This window comes from Egretta garzetta, unplaced genomic scaffold (genome assembly GCF_000687185.1).
Source record: "Egretta garzetta isolate BGI_Z169 unplaced genomic scaffold, ASM68718v1 scaffold397, whole genome shotgun sequence".
Lineage (NCBI taxonomy): Eukaryota > Metazoa > Chordata > Aves > Pelecaniformes > Ardeidae > Egretta > Egretta garzetta.
Window position 1 is genome coordinate 6,930,548 of NW_009260493.1, and position 24,996 is coordinate 6,955,543.

The 24,996-nt window shown below is 40.2% G+C and overlaps 1 protein-coding gene across 1 annotated transcript in view; it reads right to left on the minus strand.

Moving 5' to 3' along the window:
• PDE7B (phosphodiesterase 7B) overlaps positions 1-24,996 on the minus strand; it is a 43,448-nt gene that overhangs the window by 15,745 nt on the left and 2,707 nt on the right. The window contains exons 2-7 of the mRNA XM_035899880.1: positions 24,410-24,493; positions 10,558-10,709; positions 9,225-9,288; positions 7,549-7,644; positions 5,969-6,069; positions 4,177-4,308 (exon numbers count right to left, since the gene is read on the minus strand). Of these exons, the coding sequence (XP_035755773.1) occupies positions 4,177-4,308; positions 5,969-6,069; positions 7,549-7,644; positions 9,225-9,288; positions 10,558-10,709; positions 24,410-24,493 (629 nt within the window). The remainder of the gene's footprint in view (positions 1-4,176; positions 4,309-5,968; positions 6,070-7,548; positions 7,645-9,224; positions 9,289-10,557; positions 10,710-24,409; positions 24,494-24,996) is intronic.

Sequence of the window (24,996 nt, forward strand, 5' to 3'; positions counted from 1 at the left end):
GTTCACACAGGCCCACCTCTCTAGCCTGTCCAGGTCTCTTTGGATGACATCCCTTCCTTCTGGTGTGTCAACCGCACCACTCAGCTTGGTATCATCCGCAAACTTGCTGAGGGTGCACTCGATCTCGCTGTCTAAGTCATTGATGAAGATGTTAAAGAGCACCGGTCCCAGTACGGACCCCTGAGGGACACCACTCGTCACCGATCTCCATCCGGACATCGAGCCATTGACCACTACCCTCTGGATACGACCATCCAGCCAGTTCCTTATCCACCGAACAGTCCACCCATCAAATCACCTCAACCAGGGAATTAATTAATTAATTAATTAACTCCAGTTGCCCTTGGGCCACACTGAAGGCCAGCCAGAACAGGGCTGAGCGAGTAGGTATCCAAGAACTTTCTTGCATCCAACTGATAATTACTCAAAGGAAAAAGCAAACTCGGGCATCCATCGCAGACTATTTCCACCTCTCTAAGTTTCTGCTCCTTGCCTGCTGCTGTAGGCAGAACTTAAACCGAAGCTGCTGCGCTGTCTTGTTTCCCACACTTAAAGCACATGGAGGAGGGAAAAGGAAAGGTCAAGTCAACAAGCGATAACTGGGCGTGAAGTCAGATGACTCCCCTGTTAACTGCAAGCAGCCAGAACCCCTGAAGCTGCTGCCACAATTAGTAGAGTCAGCTATTCCACCTAGGAACACTCCACTGCCTTATTAAGACTAATTGCCATGAGTTACCCGATTGCCTAGGCTGGAGGGGAGATAATCCGTGCAGGGAAAATTCTGTCTGCTGCCTTGCAGGCTGGGGTTCTCGGCTCTGATCTCCAGAAAGCTTGCTTCCCCTAACTTTCTATTTTTTTAAACCAGAGTAGCACAGGTTTGTTTTAAAGGCTGCACGTTAGGAAGCCGCTGTCACAGCTACTGCCTATTGGATTGCTGTGACACAGACTTCAGGACTGTGAGGAAAAAAAATGGGTTTTCACTTAGACTATCACAAAATCTCCAATCTGTGACTTTCCCTGAGCCATTCAAACCACCACATCTGACATCCACTACATTTGGAAAAGAATAGTAACTTGAAGAGAGGAAGATTTGCTATTAACAAGGTGCAGAGAAAACTTCCATTTTAATTCAGAGTGGAAGGTGATCTACATTTTTTTCAATCTGGTCATCCATTCTTAGTCATTAAGCAATTGGTTTAACTGCACAGTGTTAAATACCTGGAAATGATACTTTAATTAGAAATGGTGCTTTTAGGGAAACTGCAAAGTAGAATTGTGGCAACTGATGCCCAAAACATATTTTCCTATTTCTAGTTTATATACATCTATATTAAAGTTGTAAAGGGTTCCTTCATAGATTTCTGAAACCTGTTTTGTACTACAGATGTATGTGATCATTGCAGACTTCTAAACTATTACCCTTTCTTTAAGAGCAAGACAAAGGTAGATCTCAAGTCTCTATTACAGAATTTATAAAATAACATTTTATTTATATCAATGCTATTCATTTTCTTAGGAAATTCATAAATAATTTTCAGTAAAATACTGTTGTGTTTTTTTTTTTTTTAAAAAAAAGCAGTATGGCTTTTTCTGGTGTTAGGTTTGATATGGAGTTTTGGATAAATACAAGGCAGGATTGTATCAGGCTGAGCAACCTTGAGTTGTATGCTGCTTTCAGTCGAAAGAATCAGAAATAATGTTGGATAAGCCAGATGTATCAACCAGAATTTGAGTTATTTGTGACTTTTAAGGCTACAGAGATGACAATGATTATCTAGCAAGAAGATAACTTTTATTTTTCATGTTAATGGCCAAGGAAAGTTAGAAGCAAAGTCTGCATCACGTAACAAGGAGTGCTGTTGTGCTCCTCACAGGAGGCTAAGTGACCTCCAGGTCCCTACTATCACCTTTTATATTCTCAGCTGTCTTTGTAATGCCAGAGACTTGACAGAGGCACTTTTATTTTTGTGGACAATTATGGTGCCTCACATGCAGTAGACTCTTGTGGAAATTACCCTATAGATTACAAAAAAAAAAAAAAAAAAAAAAAAGTCTTCCATCATAAAATATGGATTTAATTTGAAAATTAATATTGAAAGTTCTGAACTCCTTGGTGATGACACCTATCTTCCTGAAACACGATTCTGCTCACAGAAGCTGTCAAACACTTTGCCTCTTTGTCAAATCCTGACTGACCTCATTTTGAAAACCCTTTTTTTCCAGCTGATTCAAATTTAAAGTTCTAATTTAAATTTACAAACAATCAAGAGCAAAGAGACGCCATAAACAGATAACCCTAAGTCTCAGTTACTACTGTCTCAGTGCCAGATGACTGCCATCTATGCTAAAACTTACTTCTGTTTGATTATTTTTCTGATTAGTCCCAGCAGTTCTGTGGCTCTGCTATTTAAAAACCAAAAACCCTAGAACTTTTTTGATTCCGTTTCAAGCATGTGTTAAAGTACTACTCTTGAGAAGAATATAATTTCTTGTTTTAAAGACTATTCACTGAATCTAAATTTTTGACTAAAAATGTTTTCAGCAAAACTTTTTTTCCAGCATTGTTATTTTTATTGGCATTCGTGTACTGTATACTACTAAAATCTTTGGAAACAATCTGGGATCAATTTCAGATAAAATAATATAAGTGAAACTTGCCAGTGAACATCCCTAAACAGGATACATAAAAATCACATTTGCTGTTGAAAGACTGCATTTGCTGTATTGTCACTGCCTTTTCTAGCCAACATTTGAAAGTCTATTTAAGCCCAGTTAGCTGAGCAGAAACCATCTCTCCAAGACAGTAATATTTTATTTTAGCTACCTTTCTTTCAGATTAGCCTGAATTCTCAACCTAATTATATATTACTGTTTCCCACTATTAATTTGAGAAGGAGTTGTTTATACCTTTTCACAGGGCCAGGGTTTTTGTGGAATGGCTCTACCCACTCCTCTTCAAAGGTTCCTTAACATAACCTTCCCAAAGTCCCCTGGCTTAGTCCCCTGGCTTTTCTCCCTCACCACTGAGCTGGCCTGACATTTAGAAAAGACTGGAGCAAAATGCACCACACACGGATGGGTATGACAGCTCTTGTTGTAGAAAGGTACACAGCTATCAGTGAGTCTTCTTCAGTTAGATCAATTTTTAACTTGGGATATTCTGTTTCTGATACCTTATTACAAAGGCTGAAGTTGACTCTTCCAAAGGCTGCAAAACACCACCACCTCCATTTATTAGCTATGAATTACAGTTAGTGCAACCGGCGTGTAAATGTAGCAAGCAGAGATGTGCATATATAATCATGTATACCTGTGTGCAAAGATTACACACATAGGACAGTTGTAGATGAAAGCCAGAACTACAGTGATTGCCACGGACCAAAACTACAAATATATTCAAAAAGTAACACAGAAGTCAGGGCAGGACAGGTTCACTGGTAGTTATTGAACAAGAGGGACTGTGGGTTTGCTTCAGCAAGTCTTCTACTACTGCTTGCCCCAGCTGGGAGGATGTATACCAGCTGAAGGACAACCCTGCACTTAGCCCAGGCTTATGTTTCTCTCTGAGAGCTTTTGCTGGCTGCTCTTAGAAACAGGATACTGGTCTAGACAGCCTGTGGTGTGACCTAGAGTGGCTGTTTTAACTTCTTTCTTTCTATCTCTAGGCACGTTTGGGTAAATATCTACAACTTTTCCCTTGGTTTCCTCTACTTCTATTTTATTTTGTTTAATTGCAGTATTCATTAGTGTTTAATTTTACTAGAGCCACATGAAGCAAATGTTTCTCGTAATGCAACACCGATTTAGAACATGCCTGCTGCTCGCTTGCTCACTGGAGGAAGATGAAGTACAAATTGTCTCTCCCTGTCTTTAAATCTCCTACCTACAGTTCCTTATCCCAGATGATCTACAGCAGAAATAACCCAGGCAACTGATTTGGCTTAAATGTCCTCAACAAAATCTGACATTTCCACCTTCTTTCTCACGTATATCAGCTTTGCTGTAAGAAGAGACACCCAGTGAGGAGCTTAACTGAAACTGTCCAGACTCTAAAGTGCAGGTTGATTGGATCAACATCCCCCCCACTGCCAGATTTCGGCATGAAAGTTCACTGCAGATTGCTTAGACCCTCCTTGGCACCATTTTACTTATTATCAACTTGATGAGCAGTTTTACCTGGTACAGGCTGGCAAGGTGGTGTTTAGTTTTGATCAGAAAGGGCTGGTTGACCCCTGGATGATCCACGTCATGAGCTGCAGCAGCAAGCAGTCCCAGCATGATGTCCGACGGGGTGAGGAAGTTGGCAAGCTGGATCACACACATTAATCACAACAAGAACATGAACAGTAAACGCTTTTTTTTTCTTCTTTTGGCGAATAAAGGAATCAGCTAACACCATGGCATTGCTCAGTTTTGTAGGACAGTACATAAATACCAAATATTACATACATTTTGTGAACAATGTTTTTAAGGTGACTGTTGAACAAACATCTATAAAGATATCAGACGATATAGTCATCTTTTGTTACAGTTTTTACTTCTTATCTCTTTATCGTTTATACCAATATAAGGATTGTTGTTATAGAAGTGCTTGAGCTTAGTCTGAAAGATTAGTTTTAAAAAGTAAATAAGTATACTAGCAGGTTGGCATACGTTAGCATACACGATAAGGGCTCTGCCTCACAGCGTATTTAGTAGTACCAACACATCGGGCTTCATTTTTCTAGCACAGCACTGTGCTGTAAAATGCAGAGTTTATAAACTTCCGAAATTTCAAACTTGGCTGTTACGATATCTTGGTTCAAATATAGGTATTTTATTAGAGAACATAATTTACCTTTCTAACTTCAGGCATCCAAATTTGAAAACCTGCCCAGATTTTTTTCTACCATACAGCTTATCATTCAGAAGCAAATTTTGTTATCAGTGGGCAAAAAAAAAAATTGAAGTCTTAGCGTTTTCTGTCTCTGAGCGTGAGGTAGTTATTACCAGCCCGATGACTCGGTGCAGAGTACAGGTCTATGAGCTGAAAGAAGCATCCTGTGATGAGAAATGAAGAGCAGTATGGTACAGGTTCTGGATATTGGCTGTCCTCTGCACTTTTTGACAGCAGGGACTTGCAGATCTTGCAGGAGATGGAAATACAGGAAAGCTGGGGACTGCTCCTCCCCTCACTTACCATTACTGGTCTAACAATTTGCTAATTCTAACAGAGCTTCCCTTCACTGAAGGCAAGCCAGGAAAAGATCAGTTATATTCTTACACTGTGGCTCAGCATTACAGTATCACAGTGCCGTCCAGTAACACGTAAAGCAACGTCACAGCCTGGCGTCGCGGGGGCTGGCTGCAGCAGCCACCAGCGGCTGATCGCTCGGGCAGAGGACGCCCTTGCAACAGACCCAGCCAAAGGGAACGTCTTCCCCTTCTCTGGTGTTGCCCCGCCAGACTGGGTATTTTGAAATACCCATGTGAGGGGCTTATGCCCTGAAGGGCGTGCGCGCGCCAGCCCCCAGCGGCTGATCGCTCGGGCAGAGGACACCCTTGCAACAGACCCAGCCAAAGGGAACGTCTTCCCCTTCTCTGGTGTTGCCCCGCCAGACTGGGTATTTTGAAATACCCATGTGAGGGGCTTATGCCCTGAAGGGACTGGGGTACGGGCAGGCACTGCCTTCTACGGGCTTTGCTGGGAGGACTGCCACCGCTCAGAGATGGCTGGTATGCACCGTCATGGTAGAACTTGCTAGAACTCACATGACATCACTTTGATACGTTGCCTGCGTGATGGCAAGTGACTCCGGTAGCTTGTTTAAAGTGTCTGTAACCTGTAGCTGACTCTACTACTGCCTCGTTGCTGACTTCAAGTACGCAACCATTTTCTGCTAGCTAAAAATATTTTTTTTTAAAAGGTGGGGGAAAAAACCTTCGCAAATTATCTGAAAGCAAAATCAGTGTGAAAGGCTGTCATTACCTTGGGCTCTCTCAGATAGCAGTGCATAGCTTGTGTGACATCAGCAGCATGGACAGCATTGTGGTATGGGTTTTGGCTGTGGTAATCTTCTTGAACCATAACTGGGAACCAAAACAGAAAATAAAGATCCTTTTTTTTGTCTCTGAATGCCATGGCCACAAGTGGGAACTGGACTTAAAATACAATTTGAGGTTTTACAGTCAGCTGCCTAAGGAGTTTCTTCAAATATCTGTAGCTTACTTAGACTGGTGCTCTCATTGGGATACCTTTAGAGAAAAAAAATGCATGAAAGGATTTGTGAGGCCCAAGGGGATATACCGGGTCTAGTTCATAAATCAACTCTTTCTTGCCTTAGTGAAGGCTCTCATTCAGGAGTAAAATAAATAAGGAAGAGAGGCAAATTTATCCACAACGGAGTGTAATTATTTACGCTGCTGTCATAGGGGAGTAATGTCATTAAGGCAGTACCACCTATTTTACAGCGGCAGGGGGTGAGGCCCTGATATCCTGGCATCGCTTGTCATTTGAGTGACTAGCAACGGTCAAAGGCATGCCTCCTTGCCTCCTTCCTGCATCCTCCAGACAGAGGATCAAAAGATAGAGCACTGGGGTACTGGGAGCAAAATCTTCTGCGATGGGCACGTCTACGCGTCCACTTTAAAATACCAGTCCCTCTTGTTCTAGTGTGCAGTGCTGGAACTGGTCCAGCTGGAAGACCGAGCGATGCCAAAGAAAGTCGTAGCCTTCGGTTTGTTTCCAGCTCCACAAGCATTTGAAGCTACAGTGGGTAATCCTTTAAACCCCAAATACCGCTAGCTCTAATTATCTGAGCGTCCACTTCACGGCCGCCTACTGGAGTCAGGAACGGCAGGGGGATTTTGTCTGTCTCCACACCGGAGGAATGCTTCCAGAAGCAACAATTACCCAGTCTTAAAGAAGAGACCTTGCCTTTGAAACTCCGTCTGACAGCCTAACAAACCGGCATTCAGCTGCATTCAAAACATGATGCAAAAAGTAATTGATTTTGGCCAATTTCTTCTTTTGGTTCACTGACAGCATGGGGCTAATATTTCTGTTGGCAGTAACAGCAGCAGGGGCTTTCATCAACACTATTCAGTGCAGACAGCTTGATATAATTTGTTAAATTTTGCACATAAGCTTTTAACTGCCCGGGGTCTCAGTGGCCTATTAGTCACTAAAATAACGACACTGCACCACAATTGTACTGTGCATGGGTAGGTTCTGCAATGTCTGTCTGTCTGTCTGTGTGGGCCTGCGCGGCCGGCCACATCTCTGCATGGCATACTTTTCTTTAGATCACCAGTGCAGTTGTGGTACTGGGATGCTTCAGCCCAGTGCAGAGCCTTTTAAAATCCCTCTACTGACTTAATAGGTACTGAACCAAATGCCTGAGTGCCTGTAAATCATATGCTAACACATATATCACAGAAATGTTTTACTGAAATATTTGCAACAACATCGTGATTTTACATAGATACACAGACCAAGCCAGTGCCGCCTTTGATGCCCTACTTAAGCTGTAAACCGCATTTAAAGATGGCTTTGAGGTGAGCACTTACCTAAGAACCTGTGTAATGTAACCATATCTAACTGGAAATGGTGAATAAGTCCATGCACATTGAAGAGGTGACAAAGCAGTGTTACAAGACTGTTTCCTAAAAGCAGAAAGGAACAACTCTTAGATTGCCTTAACACGTAGTTACAAACCAAGCAAGACTAAAAATCTTGGTAATTTCCTAAGGATTATTCAGCTCCTACCACCTCAGCTCCTATCATAGGAGCTTAGATGACACCATATACTCAGAAGTAGCTTATGTAAATTACTCCTATATATAATCAAGATTTGATGGTACGGCTGCGCCAGTGGAGTGCCATTCTTCTGTCTAGATGCCATGAAGTCATGTCTGCTGTTTCAATGTGACAAGAAGGCGAACTGACATGGTTTTAACTGGAAATCTTCTGGCAGGCTTATTTGAGAACCACATCATCTTCATAATCCAGGTCTACCTCCAGAAACGACAGAAAGGAGAATAGCTTTTCTGCCACTTCAGTTTGCCATACTGTACTAATTAATTACTGAGAATCAGCAGTTTGTAATTATTTTTTTTTATTTTATACATGATAGTATACAAACATGTAATTAACCCATGTACCTACCTCAGCTACAACTGCATCTTATAATGCTGATGCAGACAGGAAAAAATGAGTTGCAGCATTTACGGTCTCCAGTCCCCCTGTAATTTTACGCTGGCCTTACTGTGAATCCACTACTGGGAACACTGGCAAAATTGAGCCTAACTAGTATTATACGATCAACTATACATACACACAGTATTTTAACAAGTTTTCACTGCATAATTCAGCAGCAATGTTTCCAGACAAGTTAGAAAAAAAGCCCCAACCCAACCAACCCATACAATATATAAACAACATTTAAAGGGAGTCTTTTCTTATTTAATGTAACTCAGGAAAGAAAATATATGTACGAAGAGGACATGGAAACTTATTTGGCCTCGACTACTGAGCAGGGGTGCAGAAAGGTAATTTAGAAGAATTACGCTTTTGCTTCCCTTGCCATTTGCAGTCCTTTCCACTCTTCACTGCCAGTCACTCAGCTGAATTACCCTCTAAACCAACTTTTTTCGACACCTTCTGCCCCAGCCAAAGCTAATCAGACTGGGGTGTGAGGAATGAGGGATCTCATTCCTATGAGCACTACAGAAAGGAGAAAGGTGTGATCATGACCCTCTTCTACAGTTACCTGATCAAGAGGCATTGCCTAGGCATTAGCGTGGGTGTGGTGTTACAGGCATATATTTAGACAAAACATTTCACAGATTTTTACTGCCTTAATGGATTTCCTAATTTTTGCTGCTGAACAGAAGCATCTTCAGTTAAAGGTATTTCATGTTGATAGAAATTAACTGATTATGGAGGTCTGGACTTACTGACCAATGTATCTAATAGGTATATTTAAAGTACCTTTGGAATTTCCCAGGTAAAGGAAACTAAAACACCTCCTTGAAAAGGTGACCTCAACAAATGTAGGAGATTAGATTGATATAAAAACACACTTCAAACATTATCCCATAGTTGTGAATGTTCTGGGAAAAGCCTGAAAATGTTCAAGGATATTTCTCTTCAGTAATCTAAACTAGAAACATCTAGCAATTAATTAGGGATTTTTAGAATAGTCATATATGAGAGATATTAAAATCTTTTAAAGATAACTTACCATTTGTCAACCGGTCAAACAAGAAAATGTCAAAATCCCACATTCCCACTTTGGATAGCATATGCTAGAAAAAACAAATATGAAAAGGCAAATGACTCGTATGCCAAACTGCAAAGCAGATTTATTATTATTCCACATTAATCAATCATAGGATTGGTTGCTGCAGCTTTGAAGTTTTGTTTGGGAAAGCTATGGAGATGTATTTGAAATACCAGACATCAGGAACCAAATTTAGCTATACTGCATAAAATGTCACTTACACTTTTAACTGAGGAGGTTTTGAACTTGACAGTAAAAATACCTTCTAAGTGGAGCTCAAAACATGGAATAATATACAACAAAATATTATTAAAATATTCCCCTTTACTGCACAACTTTTCTGTCATTCTTTCATGTCCCAAAATCAATTTGGTACGAATTCTCTTAGGTTTTTATTACAGTAAAACACAACCTTAGCTCTCATGGTGAATATGAATTACATTTTGCTAAACAAACCGACACACAGGAATAGCTTTTATAAACTTAGATACAGTGCTTCTGCAAAGCCCACTCAGCCATGCAGAGGAGCCCATCATTACCACCACGTACACTGCTTTTACAGCTACATCAGTCCAGTCAAGAGGCTGAGTCTGGACTAACCGTATGACCCACAACGGCAAATGTATGAACAAAATGTGCTGTCGCTCCCATCGCTTAGTCGGTATTCAAACCAGGTCTGGATTCTTAACTACTTTCTAACACCTGGCACGTAATCTTCTCTTGCAGAGAAGAAAGATTGCCCAGGCACATAATCCCCATGCCATCAGTGTGCAAGTTTTCTTAGAAAATATCTTTCAAAGCAAGTATAAGAGCTGCAAAATAAGAGAATTATATTTTGATTATTGTGAAATTCTTTGCAGTGAATGTTCCTGGTTTCCTAGCCTTTGCCATTACGGAGAGCTATTGCGGGGCACCCGATAGCTGCTCCGTACCAGCTGAGAGACAGCTGTCTTTTTTCAAGCGGATGAACTAAATCCTGTGTCGAGGCTGCACTTACTTAAATCAGTAACTCAGCCAGGGATCCTTCATCCTTTAATAAATCCAGATTATAATTTCAGTTGACAGAATCTGAAAATGCTGAATAGATATAGACATTTTCTTGTTGCTTTGAGACTAAGCCTTTAAAGCTGTAACCATAAAAGAGGAATGGACAGTCTGTTTGCTGTGAGGCAGGCAAGGACCGTGGGTCATTTAAGAAGGGTCAGCCGTACATTTGTTTATCTGAACTCTGAAACAAAATTGACGCTCTCTGCAATATTATTAAAAGAAATGGAGATTTGGAGACCCGTCTTACCCTTGCTTGCCCAAGGTAGTCCTCATCCAGTAGGTACAGAGAGGCTTGTGGTACAATTCCACGCAGTAACCGGGATGCATGGAAATACCTCTGGAAACTTAACAGTCTTTTCACTTTTTTCTTGGTGCCGATTTCCCCTGAGAGTGTAGTATCTGTGAAAACGAATCAGTACAGAAACCATGAAACCCAAGATGAAAGATGGCATTCTCAATTATTTAATAAGAGGAATAACAAAAACTTTAAAATAGCGATACAAAAATCATGAAGTTCGTGCTTCTGGCCAATCCACGCAAAGGAGCAGTATTCAAATCCCTGTACTTCAGCATAATATATTTATTTATTTCAGAAAGGAAATACATTCCAGTAGAAGAGTACTAATGCAGGACTTAGAAGACTGGAGTTCAGTACACTGCCTGCCACAGGCTTTAATGTGATCCAGGCTAAGTTGCTGGGGGGGTGATATATCACCTAATTGTAGACACCTAGAGTGAGCCTAAATGATGAGGCAGAGTTAGGTATGGGAAAGCTGCTCTCGCTCTTCTGTGCCTCTGTTCCCCACCTACAAAACCAAAAATAACATTATCTTGCTACCTGACAGGGTGTCACTGGAATATATCAAACTTGCATAGCACTAGTGTATAAGGTGATCTTGGATAGAAAAAACAAATAAGTGACACCAAAAGACCTCAAAACACAATTCGAAAGCACAAATGTATGACCCACTTTGGGAAAATGAGAGAAAAGAGAGAAAGAAGTCAGAACAGGTTAATATTAGAATATACATTAATAGATAATAATTAGAATAATTAGAATATACAATAGGAATATTCTATTCTATGAATATTCCTATTGTATTGCCTGCTGTCCTTCCTACATATTAAGGCAAATTATAAATGAAGAAAATATTTTAGGTCTACAATTAGGGAAGCAAGTATATTCAGGTAATACATGCATTTCTGGTTACACAACAGAGTATGTTCTTTTCACTCAGTACTGGGATAATTCTAATTCCCTAATGCTGTATTAGGAGATTTTCATACAGGGCTAAATGTGACACAAAAACCAAGGCAGTTTTTATACAGTGATTAAATCAGTAACTAGAGTAATTAAATTACTTTATTGTTAGTAAGAATAATATGCAGGCTTTCTAAAACTGATAATGACTGAGGTAATTTCATCTGACCTTTTAACAGAACCTCATGCACAGTTGTGATGTTTTCATTTTGCAGTCTGGTATAAGTTTTGGGAAAAGGGAGGATAGAAACTGGACCGTTGTTTGAAGGTAGTAAGATTCAACACAGTTTTATACGTGAGAGGAACCTTATAAGAAACTAAAGATTAAGCACACCTTTTGGAGAACAGTAATGATTGCTTCAGATAAGAAGCTGCATAGCAATTCCCTGGATTTCAGGTTTAAATAAGAGCTCAGGAAAAATATCCAGGGACTGAAGATGACTCTCTCTACTCTTCTGTTTCTTTTTATGCAAAAACGCTGAGCGTTTGTTCTGCTGTGAAATTAAAATATGTCTTTGTATGTTTTTTTTAATGAGTATTATTATTCTGAGAGTTTTTTCAGAGAAGTCATTAAGGTTTCTTTGGATCATAGATGGTTTGGTATTTGATTTCTCCAACAGCAAGATGTGCAAGCACCTTCTGTAGCAAGTTTCTTCCTTAAGTAATTCAACAGCTATTGAGCAGCACAAAGTCAGTAACAACAAAAAAACCCCATACTTATATAGTGAGTATCAATAATTAATATATTTTCTTAGACCTGTAAGTCTCATGCTTCTCGTGGGCAGCCCAAAGACCCCACCAAGTTTTAATAATATAAAAGCACAAAGTAATTTTACTGCAACTTGACAAACCATGTGTTTTCAGGAATGCAAACAGTAACAATGTCACTACTGTACCCGCCTGAAGGTTAGATTTTCATTTATGATGTGCCAGCACCTGCCTTAATTCTCTCACACATTTTAAAAGCTGGAGCAATTCCATGGCCCGTTGAGGGAGCGACTAACATAGGTGCTAACAGTTGCCCAGTGACAACGACATGTGGAGGAACTGGTAGACTTGTTTTCACATTCCTTTTCATTTATGTAGTGCTGCTAAGAAGTGGCTGGCGTTCAGTTTAATTCCTGGATAACAGAACACTCTTAAAATTAATTCACTTTTTAAACTTGTGTCAGCTGCTTCTCGACTTCCCAACTTTCCCGATTCCATCTTTGCCCCCAAACTGTCACTGCTTTCACGTAACAAGTTTAAATTTTAATGTACGGAAAACTTCTCTCTTGTACATCAAAAATGAGTAGTCGCTCCAATTAATTTTTATCTAAGTTAATATCTGTTTTTCCAGTTAAAGACGGATGGCTGAAATTACCACCTGTGTTCCCTAAACTGTCTTTAAAACTCATACGTAGAGTTGCTGTGGATGTTCTGAAGGTGAAGGTTTGGCCTGAGTCCCAACAAGCAGCTGTATGTTGGATTATCAAGAAGTGGTTATTTTATCCTTTGGATTACCAGATTATTTCGGTAGCACAAATAATACTTGACAAACCACAAACATATCAGGTTGAAATAAACAATTTCTTATTGTGAAATGTAATTTCTGAATTGAACCATCAAACTTGTTGCCACTGCTTTGTCACATTGCTCCGTATGGTTGTCATGGGTCTTCACTGAAATTTAGTCATCGGCAGACAGTGCCTCTGAAACACAACTCGCTGCTTCAGATGAGCACTGTATTACAATATATTATGGACAAAGATTACCCACAATAATCTGTTTCCCTGTATTTTCACTCATAAGAGAAGGAGTTCATAATACCGATAAAGCATGGCAGGAAATGTATTTTCAAATTGGGCTCTTGACAGAACAGCCCTAATCCGGCACTGCAGTCTATCCACATGCAAACTCTGGTTATCATGTTAAATCAGATCCTTTAGGTCATTTCAGTAATAACTGATTTGTCCATGAATCACAGGACTTGTCAGATGATTGCTATGATCCTTAAGAGATTACTGTGCCATCCATAATGATGTACTTTATTATGATGGTGTCTTGCATAAAACTGGACTAAGACTACGCCCCTCTCCGAGCACAACCCCGTCCAAACTATTATAATCTCGTCAGTATTTTCTCTTTCCCCTCCCAAGATCAGTGTCAAACAAAAAAGAAAAGCACAGCCATATGACATTGAGAGGAAAAGGACAATTAGAAAAGAAGAGCAAAGACTGAAGCAGCTGAGAGTGAATGCTGAAATTCCATCCTCAGCCCAGCAGTCGTACCTGAATCTCCCAGCAGTGAAGAGCCATTCCTAGCATATGGCACCCACCAGCTGACACAAAATCAAGATGCAGTTTTAAGATGAAATTAAGGGTTTATATGAATCACATAGTAATACACTGAACATATGACTTCTTTACTGAAAACTGTAAATTTCAATTTAAATTGTAAATGTAAAATTTCAATGATGACACCTGATGTAAGTCATATCATGAATTTGAAACATAAAGAGTTACTGATAGCTATTTCTAATTAGGCTAAATTGAATTACAAGTAAATGAATCAAAAATATCACTGCAGATATCACTGAACTTCAATCATGGAACTACGGGCACTAAAACATATGCTATGTTGTCTAGTTAAAGAACACAAGCTGCCAGGGTCACATGGGAAGGATTTAGTAATTACGTGCAATTTTGAAATGAACGTGAAAAACTAACAAGAATGCCTTTTGTTTATACCCAAAAAACTTCCCTTGAGAACTGTGTTTATTTTTAATCGCCGTGGCAGCTTCTGAATGTTTTGTTTACCTAAAAAAAGCATCATCTGTATCTCTTAAAAGATGCACGTTCTCAGATCCTGTGGAGTTACTGCCTAGCACAGCGGTTGGAGAACCTCTTCTTTGTACAGTGAACAAAGTTATTGCACGAATTACATACGCATATTGTATGAATTACATGCACATTTACAGAAGCGTCCGTATAAGCATTCCTCACACAGCTTAACTTCTACCTTCAAAAACACAGGCGGCCTGAGCTCACAGAGTATCTCCTGACATGTTTCAGCTGGAAGCAAAAGTAGTTGCATTTTTCCTTGGGTCATTTGATATCCACATCATGTATACACACTATCAGACCCTGGATGATGTCTGGATACTGCGCGTGGCCCTCAAGAGGTTAGTAAACTACAGGAATCAATGGTTGCCTTCTCTCTCCTAACAAAGTTCCTCCAGTTACACAGATCTGCTCGCCTCAACATGATCTACAGCCTGCTACACCCCAACCTCTGTTATTTCAGGGCAAGAGGTTTCCTGCACTAGGAACTGCTACCAGTTTTCCTTCAGATTTCTTTCACGTTGCTGCGCTAGTGTGTGCCCACAGGCAGCGTGAATACAAAAACGACGGAGGTTATGTTAACAATGGTTGAGTTAACATCCAGAAACGAACACATAAATCAAATTTGGACAAGGATGTACTTAACTCTGCACCAGACATTCATTGCATTGTTATTGTGCTTTCAAAGTAAACAAACTTGGTTATGCATTCAAATAAGGGCTGTGAGTTTTCCTTCACAGTATTGCCTTTTCTTATTTTATTGCACCTCAGTGTACAATAAAAACAGGTCACTCAGCAGCACGAGTGGATAATAACAGGTTTATTAGTTTTCAAAAGCCAACTGATTAAGAAACAGAGAATGTTTTTCCTCAAAGGATGCAGAATAAACCTAGCATATATCGGTGGTTGGACTAGATGACCTCTAGAGGTTCCTTCCAACCCAAACCATTCTATGATTCAAACACTCTAAGATATAAATCAGGTCATCGAGCACCTGCCTTTGACTCATATGGTTTATAATACCCTTTCCCCTCTTCCAAGAATGCAAAGACATTCTGTACTCAGCCACTGCTCTAAAACTCTGTGCCCGAAGAGTCAGGCAGGATTGGTAGAAAAGTGCTGGAATACCTGGAAGATAAGGCAAGAGGATCAGACCGGCAATTTACTGTCCAGACAGTTTGCAAACAGCGAGGACTCTGGGAAACAATTTGTCTCTGGTCTGATACGTTATGGAGGCAATTTCCCGCACTGGTTCCTGGTTTGACAGCTGATTAGAATGCTTTTATTTGAGAGCCCAGGAGACATGTAATTGACTTCCGAGGAATAATCGGTGTTTGTCCATTTTTTTGTGTGTCAAATCATGCCAGGCATTTAAATCACCTTTGCTGAAGTCTTGTTTGGCATACTCATTGCATGACTTGGTTGCTAAATTTTTCTTATAAGGAAGAGTGCATAGCACTGATGCTGGAAAAAAACCTGCTGTGCCTTCTTGGTATCTTCTTACATTATCGATTTATCATATTATCAAAAAAACAACAGCAGCATGAGTCAAGATAGCTGAACTGGCACAGGTAAGCTAAAAATTAATTCCAAACTTAACATTTCAAATTCAAATTTTGGAGAAGGCACTGGCAAACTGGAAGACAGACAGATAACCCCTTCTCTCTGTCCTGTCTAGGCTCTTCTGTTACCCTGAACCCTGCAGTTCAAAAATCCTTTGGAAAGGAAATATTGCAGTTTTGAAGAAAGGCCTGAGAATACACATGAAGCACCAGAAACCTATGTAAAAGAATTGTTGACTGAAATCTTGAAGTTTAGTGTAGAGGGACCAAGCAGCTCAGATGAATATCCCAGCTGTACTTCTCAATCGTCTGCTGGCATGAGGAACTGAAAAACAGGTTTGATTCAAAAATAGTAAGATTGTGCCGATACCAGTCTTATAATCTGAATTTACATTGGTCACTATAACTAAAACATCAGAGAGGAACACCTTGCACCATATAACATCTACAGATAAACAAGTGTTGTACTGAGATCTTGAAAATGTAGAAATCCCCATGAGACTTCCTCAGACTATATGAAAATCCAAAAAAGTTGTGTTATAAACGTTTTGTTTTCACTTGCTTCTCTAAGATATTAAAAAACTATTTGTTCCTTGACTTTTGATGAAATTCAATTTCAGAGGTCAAGTGCTTTCTGTTAGCTGCCTTTGTTCACATAGGTTACAACTGTATTATTTCTCTTTGAGTGGGTAAACATATTTTTTCAATTAGGAAGAGGCTGTGAGAAAGAGAGGGGGACTCTGAACACATCAGAGAAAAGTAGAAAATCAGAAGTAGTAAAACAAGAGATCTTTCAAATTTTCCGCTTTGAGTCAAGATTCCATTCCACCTGCACAAGTGTGCAAAATTAACGCAGAGCCCTGTTTACAGAAGAGGTGCTTGTTGCTTCTTTGGTTAATGTAGTTAATGTGAGAGGTTCTGGGACACCAACTTTCTAGGGCACTTAACTGTGTGGTTTCCTCCTCTTTGAAAATGACACTTGAGGTGATGGTGGCTTGTAACAGCTCAGTTTTCAAATCAGAAAGTTCCTTGGCAACTTGAAGAACACTAGACATGCAGTTTCTCCCCCATTACAAAATGTATTCCTTTTGATACTCTTTGAAAGAGGCTACAGAACTTGAGAACTATGCAGATTATCCCACTTATATACCAAATTATCCCATTACACCAAGTTCTGGAGAATCTAGGGTTTCAAAGGCCAGTTAGGCAATGGAATATTAGCCTTAGTAACAGGAAGAGGAATAGATTAAATCCAAATTTAAGATTAACTTAGATGTATTTCTCTTCACAATTTGCAGCCTTTATTGGGGTCATCAATCATCTTTATGCAAACAAACATCTTGGCATCTTTTATTAAGCCTCTTACAAGTTCTTAGGAAATGGCATGTTGTGTTCCGTTTTGCCAGTTGTTATCATTTCAATATGAACCTTCACTTTGCCACTTCAATCTCTGTACAGTAGTACAGTCAGGACCTTTTTTTCCTAAAACTGCAAACGTTCTATAGCTGATTATAGTTTCTCCAACAGGAAACAGTACATCCCCTCCCCTTCACTCCCCTTGAGAAAAAGCAACATAACCTGTAATAACAGCAAACTCAACTTTCATTTATCATCTTAATGATCCCTTCTCCTTGTTCTTTCTTTTCCTCTGGTCATTTGGAAAGTATCCTCAGTGTTATCTTCAGTACACCCTTTCCCTTTTCTAATCAGGGAAAAGAAGGTGGGGTGGCAGAATGGGTCATGCATCATTTGGAAACTTTTAAAGGGACATTCTCAGTTGAACGGAATCCCAAATCTGGATTAAAAAAATAAGTTACAAACCTGTATAATCAGGTCAGTGTTCACTAGGACTTTTTGTGTGAAGCACACCTAGTTTTTTGTTTGCTCTGCTTGCTCTCATGAGTTCTCCTGAAGCATTCATAACCCAAACTGCTGCACGTTGAGGGCACATGCATCAATCGGTTTTACATTCTGCCTTTCACTTTCTACAAATGTAGCGTAAAAGCTAAACAAGGAGCATGAATGACAGGAATCAGAATATACTTTCCAATCTACCTTGTAAAATTTGCAGGTAACAACTCTTAAAAACACCTAAAAACACAAACAACCCCCGAACCAAAAAAACCTTGCTGTTATTTGATGAAAAGGGGGATTCAGACCGACTTCCAACGACAGGAAGAATTTTTGAATATTGTGAAGCGTTACTAGAAAACAGAACAATCTTTGTGCTGAAACATTTTTAAGAGAAGCCCAATTCCTCTTTCTTGAATAGGAAACTGCACACAAGGCCAGAGGTTGACTTCAGTTCTGGAAATGTTCTTCCCATTCAAGCCAGACACAAGCTAACCAGATTAAGAAGCTTCTGTGCCTTCAGGATGTTGAGGAGTATCTTTTGGATGTGCTTATCCATGAGGAACTATGTAGAAATGATGCAGAACTCTTAAGATCTTTCTCCCTTTCTAATTTAATAACCATCTGGAACTTTGGACTCATCTCCATGGGCTGGGTTGGGATACGAGTAATTCAATCAGCCCTTTAAACTTCCTCACAAGACTTTTAGTGTCCTAATTTAACCTGGGTCAGAAATATCTAAAAAGGCATCTCTCACTCCCACTTCTTTTTCTAGCCAAAGGCAACAAAACAAGACAGTTAACCAAACTCTTTTTAACCTCATTCATTCAGGTTCAGGTTACTTGATGGTTCAGTTTTGGGTTGGTAGCTGTGGTTAAGTTTTATTTTCCCTGGAGATGGGCCCTTACCTGAAAGCCCTGGAGTTGTTCAAAATCCAAACCCAAAAATGAATATAAGTGTTGCAAATGGACCCTGCTGTAGACAGGCAGAAACCACAGATTCAAGCATCCACAGACTTGGGTTCTTTGAGATGGAGACTTTTTCATGAGTTCGTATCTTCCCTTACTAACCCTGACGACACTTTTCAATTCTGTAGTACCTAATTCATGACAGGCTTGCAAAGCACCACTTTATTCACAAACAAACTGAAAATGAGAAGATTTGCTTGACTCTAATCAGACAGCAAATCAAGGACAGAGACCAAACAGCACCTAATATCACCATCCGGTACTGGAAGTGTATAATCTACAGTAACTTATTTCCTAAGCTAAGCTTAAAGCAGGTGGGGTTCTTTTGGACTCAACTTCTGCCTGCATGACAATACCAAGATCATAGGTAATACGCAGATATACCTTTGGAGCATCTACAGACATGTTTTGACCTTTTAGATATTCTCAGATCCCACTTTATGTTCCTGTTGTGCAAGGCGTAAGGAAACAGCATTAATACCATTTTGGTACAGAGACCCCACTTTGCATACCACATTCTTTCCGTTTCCTTGTTATCCCTCCTAGATCAATACATAGAGAAGTGAATTCTATCACACTGTGGATGGCTTGCTGAAAACAAGTGGGTGCAAGATAATGAAAGCATTGGTATGACTGATACTGTGACAAAGCCAAAGTGTCCCTAACGGAGATATTTTCAGGAAAACTTAAAAATGCAAGCAGAAACAAGTTTAATTATATTCCTCCATGATAGACATATTTAAATATAGTCAATTAGAGGCTACTAATTTTGCCATTTGGAAGCAAAAATTTGATCCAGAGAAAAGCTTAGCATAAACAAGATGGAAAGTGGAGAACCCCTGTTTAAGTCTTAAGAATGTCCTTGTCTTAAAGCTGGACAAGCAAATTTGTAAATAAAAAGTTAGTCATCTCAGATGTAAACTATGTTATTTTGGTAGTCTACTGAGTTTCATCGGGCAATAAAACAAAGTATCTAATATAACTGGAGCAGGGTGAGGTCTTCTTGGTTATTCCTGCATGCCTACCTACAATTCTGGATTTGTCACAAGGAATTTCCTCAGACTTTTGGTTAACGCAGTGAAGAAATGTATCATCATAATCACCAGCACAAGCCATCGTGGGATAATGAAATCTATTTTAATCAATGCATATTAGTCACTGGAGTGATCTGGTTCGCTGACTCACTGAGCAACTTTGTCAATCAGAGAACTAAATTATTGCTGCCTTACCCTACAGCCCTTTGTTTTCAAATCCAAACTATGCTTCGCTTGAAGGAAAATTGGATCAAGTTAATTTTCACTGCAGAAGTGTTTCAAATTCTAAATTATTACACCACACATATTCAGTTTAGCTCCTTTTCTGTCCCATGAACACAAAAAGGTTCATTTAATTCACAGAAATGCAGAAGTGCCAATAAACTGCCACCATTAATTTCAACCCGTGTTAGGTTCAGTTATAAGCTAGAGCTACCGAGTTCAGAGTCAAACTTCCCTAACATTCATGAGGTTTGGTTTGGAAATGATCTTACATCACTTATAAATTGTATTCAGCTGCTCGATGGCACCTAGGAGTTGCCTATTGCATCCCATTGCTCCTTCTGGCAAACAAGCTTCTAAATGCTAAGTCTTTTTTTTTCTTCCGCTGCTCCCATTTTAAGGAACGTCTTATTTGCATGAAAAGAAATCCCTCTCCCCATTTTCCTATAGACCTATAGGGCTGTGCAAAACTTGTATATTTTAGTTTAGGAGTTTGTAAAGTCTGAATATTTGTTTGTAAGCACCCTAGTGAACATGCAGCCTCAAGTCTGCCACGTCCAGCTTATTTTTTTCTGGGGTATAACTGCGGCCGTCAGGAACAGGTGGTCCCCTTGCCGTATCATGGCAGGGTGGAAAAAGGGATGGTCAGCTTGCCTCCTGGGGGTCTTCACATGGGGCTGGCTAACAAGTATTGGCTGCCACAGCTTCCCCGGAGAGAGGAGCTGCTGCATAGCTTCCCCTCAAGCTTCTGGCTCAATACCATCAACACAAACGAGTATCTAGTTGGTCATGCAGGTCTCCACAAGTTGCAGGGACTGACTCAAAAGGCTGAGGTAAACATACGCTCCTTGCAATGCAGAACCAAGAAGTTCTTGGTGACACAGGGATAGTTTACATTCAATTTTGTATTCCAGAGTCATCTCAAAGAGTCTCCAAACCCACCAGTGCAACTGCGCCTCAAGGAAAGCTTGCGATTAGGCAGAGAGAAGACAGGAAGATGCTAAAGCTTTGCATCTTCTCCAGGCAGGATCCTGCAAAATCCTCAGGGTCCCGACAGCCTGGCACTGACAAAGTGAAATAACACTCACTAAGTTTTTATATATTGCAGAGAGGCACCGGAGGAATGTGTAGATGGTATCAAAGATGTTAGCTCAAACAGCAAGAAGCCAACATTAATCCAGTTGGCTTTGATTAGGGCTACAGAAGATCCCATTTTCAGAGCACAGGAAGTTTTCCTATCCAAAAAGACTTAATGGTGTCTTAAATTACACAGCAACTTTACTGCAGGAGTCCAGAAAAAACAAAAGATATGGTCTACTTGGTGTTAACCCTTAATAGCCATAAGAGGGGAAAATCCGCTAGCTTGGCTGAATCTTTAAGTACGTTTTAAAAGTTACATTTAAGTAATCTCTAGTCTGACATTAAACAGCAATGCCCTGATTTTTTTTTTTTTAATGTCAATTTTCAAAATGAATGTCAACTCTGTTCAAGAATGAGCTTCAGTGTTTTCCCTTACTTTAAACCAAGGGTGGTACTGTTATTTGGAAAAGTATTTCAGATGGTAGAGGGAACTATCATTATCTACGTGCAGTTTGTCTGAATTAGTGAGAAGCTGTACTAATGTTTAAGATTAATTTCTTTGGAACTTCTGAGGATATTTACCACAAAATTTTCTCTGCCTCTCTCCCTCCCTTACTGTAACAGCTTTCAGTATACGATTGTTGACTGTCAGTTATTGTCCCCAAACAAATATAACATGGTGCCAAAATTTTACTGCAAGCATTAGTTAGGCATGCTTCAAAAAAGTTTGCAGTAGTGACATTTCTATGTGCTTCTCTCTGATGTGCAGCACCACGGGTTTTGCTGCTTATATGGTGCACGCAGCAGAAATGGATTTGACAGACAGATGTATATGAGCAAATAATGTAAAAGTCTGTCTACCTCCCAGCAAAGCACACATCTGCGTGCTCTGACGCCAGGCATCTTCATTTACCTGTAGGTCACTGAGTGAGCCAGGCCCAGTGCATGTGCCATCTACAAAATTAGCAGTCAAGGGCCTAGAAATCTCACTTAATTTTGCACTGAAAAATTAAGCCAATGCCACTCCCTAGGTGGAAAGCAGTAAATACATAAAAACCTGAAAACAATGGGAAATCCGAAATCAGGATCACTGCTTTTCATTACACAGAGATCAAGATCTGCCGTAGTGACTTCTCTTAGATTAAGGAAACGCAGCAAAAAGAAAGGCTAAGCCAGAAGTCCCTGGGACAGAGAGCACGGGAATGTAAAAACCCCAGGTGCCCCACCTCCATGGGAGCAGAGGTGCATGCAGAGAGAGACATTGCTTTTAAGTTCAGCAGTTACAGGAGAAGGGTTATGCAGAGAGCCCTGCTCCTCATACGAGCAAAGGCTGAGTATTCCCTGGTGTATCTCCCGCCATGGATCTCTCCATAGGCAGCCCACAGACAGCACCAGCCCTTCTGAGAAGCTGGCAGGATCTGGAGGATGGCAGGATTCACCTACAGGGGATAAAAGTGAAAGCCCTATCACCAGAAAAAGAGAGCTGGAAAGTTTTTGGTTTCTTTAACCAGGGAGAAGAAAGAACATATGATGAAGATTTTAAACAACGTGTATGTATGAAAAATAAAAAGGAAATAATTAATTTAGTCACACTCAAATGTGAATATATATGATAAGGGCATCAACATTTCCAGCTAGCCTAAACCAGGTTTTTCTTCACACTTTTCACTGGCAAGCCAGGACTAAATTATCCTCAGAGCTCTGCTCAACCAGTACATTACCCCCTTTGTCCTGGGAAAACTGCTGGACCCATCTTACCCCTTACATCTTTCTACCTCAGCCATAGCAAGCACCCCCACGGACCTTTTAGCAGCAAGACTGAAAGCAAGCACCTTGCCAGGTGGCAGTAGCTTTGCCAGCTCGGGTGAACACAGCTGACCAGAGCCCAAGTCCTCCCCTTCCTATCAGCCCCTCTTTTCTTCCGACTCCCAGCCTGAGCTCACCCTTTGCGGCTGGGCTTCTTCCCCCGCTCGCTGCCACCTACCCCTCCCTTGCCCTTCTCTGGGCACTTGGGAAAGCAGTTACAAAAAGGAGACTTAAACTTTGGTTTTATAAATGCCTTTTAATGAAAAGCATGATCGCTAGAAGCTTGAAAGTGTCATCACTAAACAAACTGTCGGAGTTTCAGTCTCTTCTGATAAAGACAGTGAATTAACTTTTGTTTCAAAGGTTACACAGAGTGGCCAGTGCAGTACACGAGGACACATCGAGATCTGCCTGTGTCTGAACGCTGGAGTTAACACAGCGTCCAGACTGAAAGCTGCAGGGCCCAAGCCTAAGAGTTCTCTGTTATTTTATTTTACTTTTTACACACTGTCTAATGGTGTCTGCATCAGTATACAGCATCCACCAGGTAGAAAAAAAAACAAACCAAAAAACAACCAACAAACCAGGATCTTGATTTATTTTTTTTCTTTTAGATTTGCCCTCCTTTATTTACAACAGTGGCAAAATAACTTCAATCAAAATGAGGTTAAGATTATTTTTAACAGATGTTCACTGTTGGCCTGACCCAAAATCCATTGACGTCAATGAGAAGACTCCATGGGGCTTTGGATTGGGTTCTAATTGTTGGAAAAATTAATGTTATTGTAAACCACTGGTCAGTGCTGTCACATGCTCCCCTTCTGTGCCAATTCTATATGACCGGATAAAAGTATCACATAAATCTGTTCCAACTGTTGGCTAAGAGGCTAAAGGACACCGAGGTTTATCTTTTTCATTCTGAAGCACCCCTTGCCCCCCCAGCACACCCCATGGCACTGCTGTATTTCCTTGACAGACTCAGCATTATGGACAGTATTCATACAATCAAAACATTTCAGTCAGACGCTGGGTGGGAATAATAGAATTATTAATGCTGACTCTGTGAAGACAGCTGAGCTACAGATATGTATGAAATAAGATACTTTGGTTCGTATACTTTCAATACAGATTTTTTAAAAAAAAAAAAAAAAATACAGACCTGAAGGAAGGGTTGCACTTACTGTTAAGAAGACGGAAGTCTATAAACGGGTAGGAGCCGCGGCGCTCGGAGAGAACCCCTGTCTGACCTCTCACCCGTGCATCTCCTGCAAAACACAAAATCCCCAGAGATGTTAGAAGGGGCAGCTGCCTTTCTCTGCTGTTTACATCTAGATCTATTTTCTATTCAAAGTGATGACGTTATACTCTTCCAGTGGGAAAACTAAGGTCCAAAAAATCATCTCCCAAAAAAATACTTTGGTTCTTATTCTTTAAATACAGATTTTTTAAAAAAAAAAAAAAAAATACAGACCTGAAGGAAGGGTTGCACTTACTGTTAAGAAGACGGAAGTCTATAAACGGGTAGGAGCCGCGGCGCTCGGAGAGAACCCCTGTCTGACCTCTCACCCGTGCATCTCCTGCAAAACACAAAATCCCCAGAGATGTTAGAAGGGGCAGCTGCCTTTCTCTGCTGTTTACATCTAGATCTATTTTCTATTCAAAGTGATGACGTTATACTCTTCCAGTGGGAAAACTAAGGTCCAAAAAATCATCTCCCATGACATCCTTGGGTAATTGGGTAAAGCAGTACAGCTGATCCTCTTATCAGAACAAAGGCACAAAAAGCCCCGTGTTTATTCTATTGAACAGCTTCTGGCCCAGTACGTAGACTCTCACTGCTTCAGGAGTAGTGTAGAGTTCCAGTTTTTTGCCCAGACAAGACCAGTTGGATTCTGACTGTCATGGCATCACTCACAAAGGTCTCAACCTTGGACTAGGCTCACTGTCCAACTGACCTCCAAAGCTGTGGGGACTGGTCTCAAAAGCATGAGTTGATGAAAAAAAAAAAAAAAAAAAAAAAAAAAAATTTTTTTAAATTTTTTTTTTTTTTTTTTTTTTTTTTTTTTTTCCTCCTTCTTTT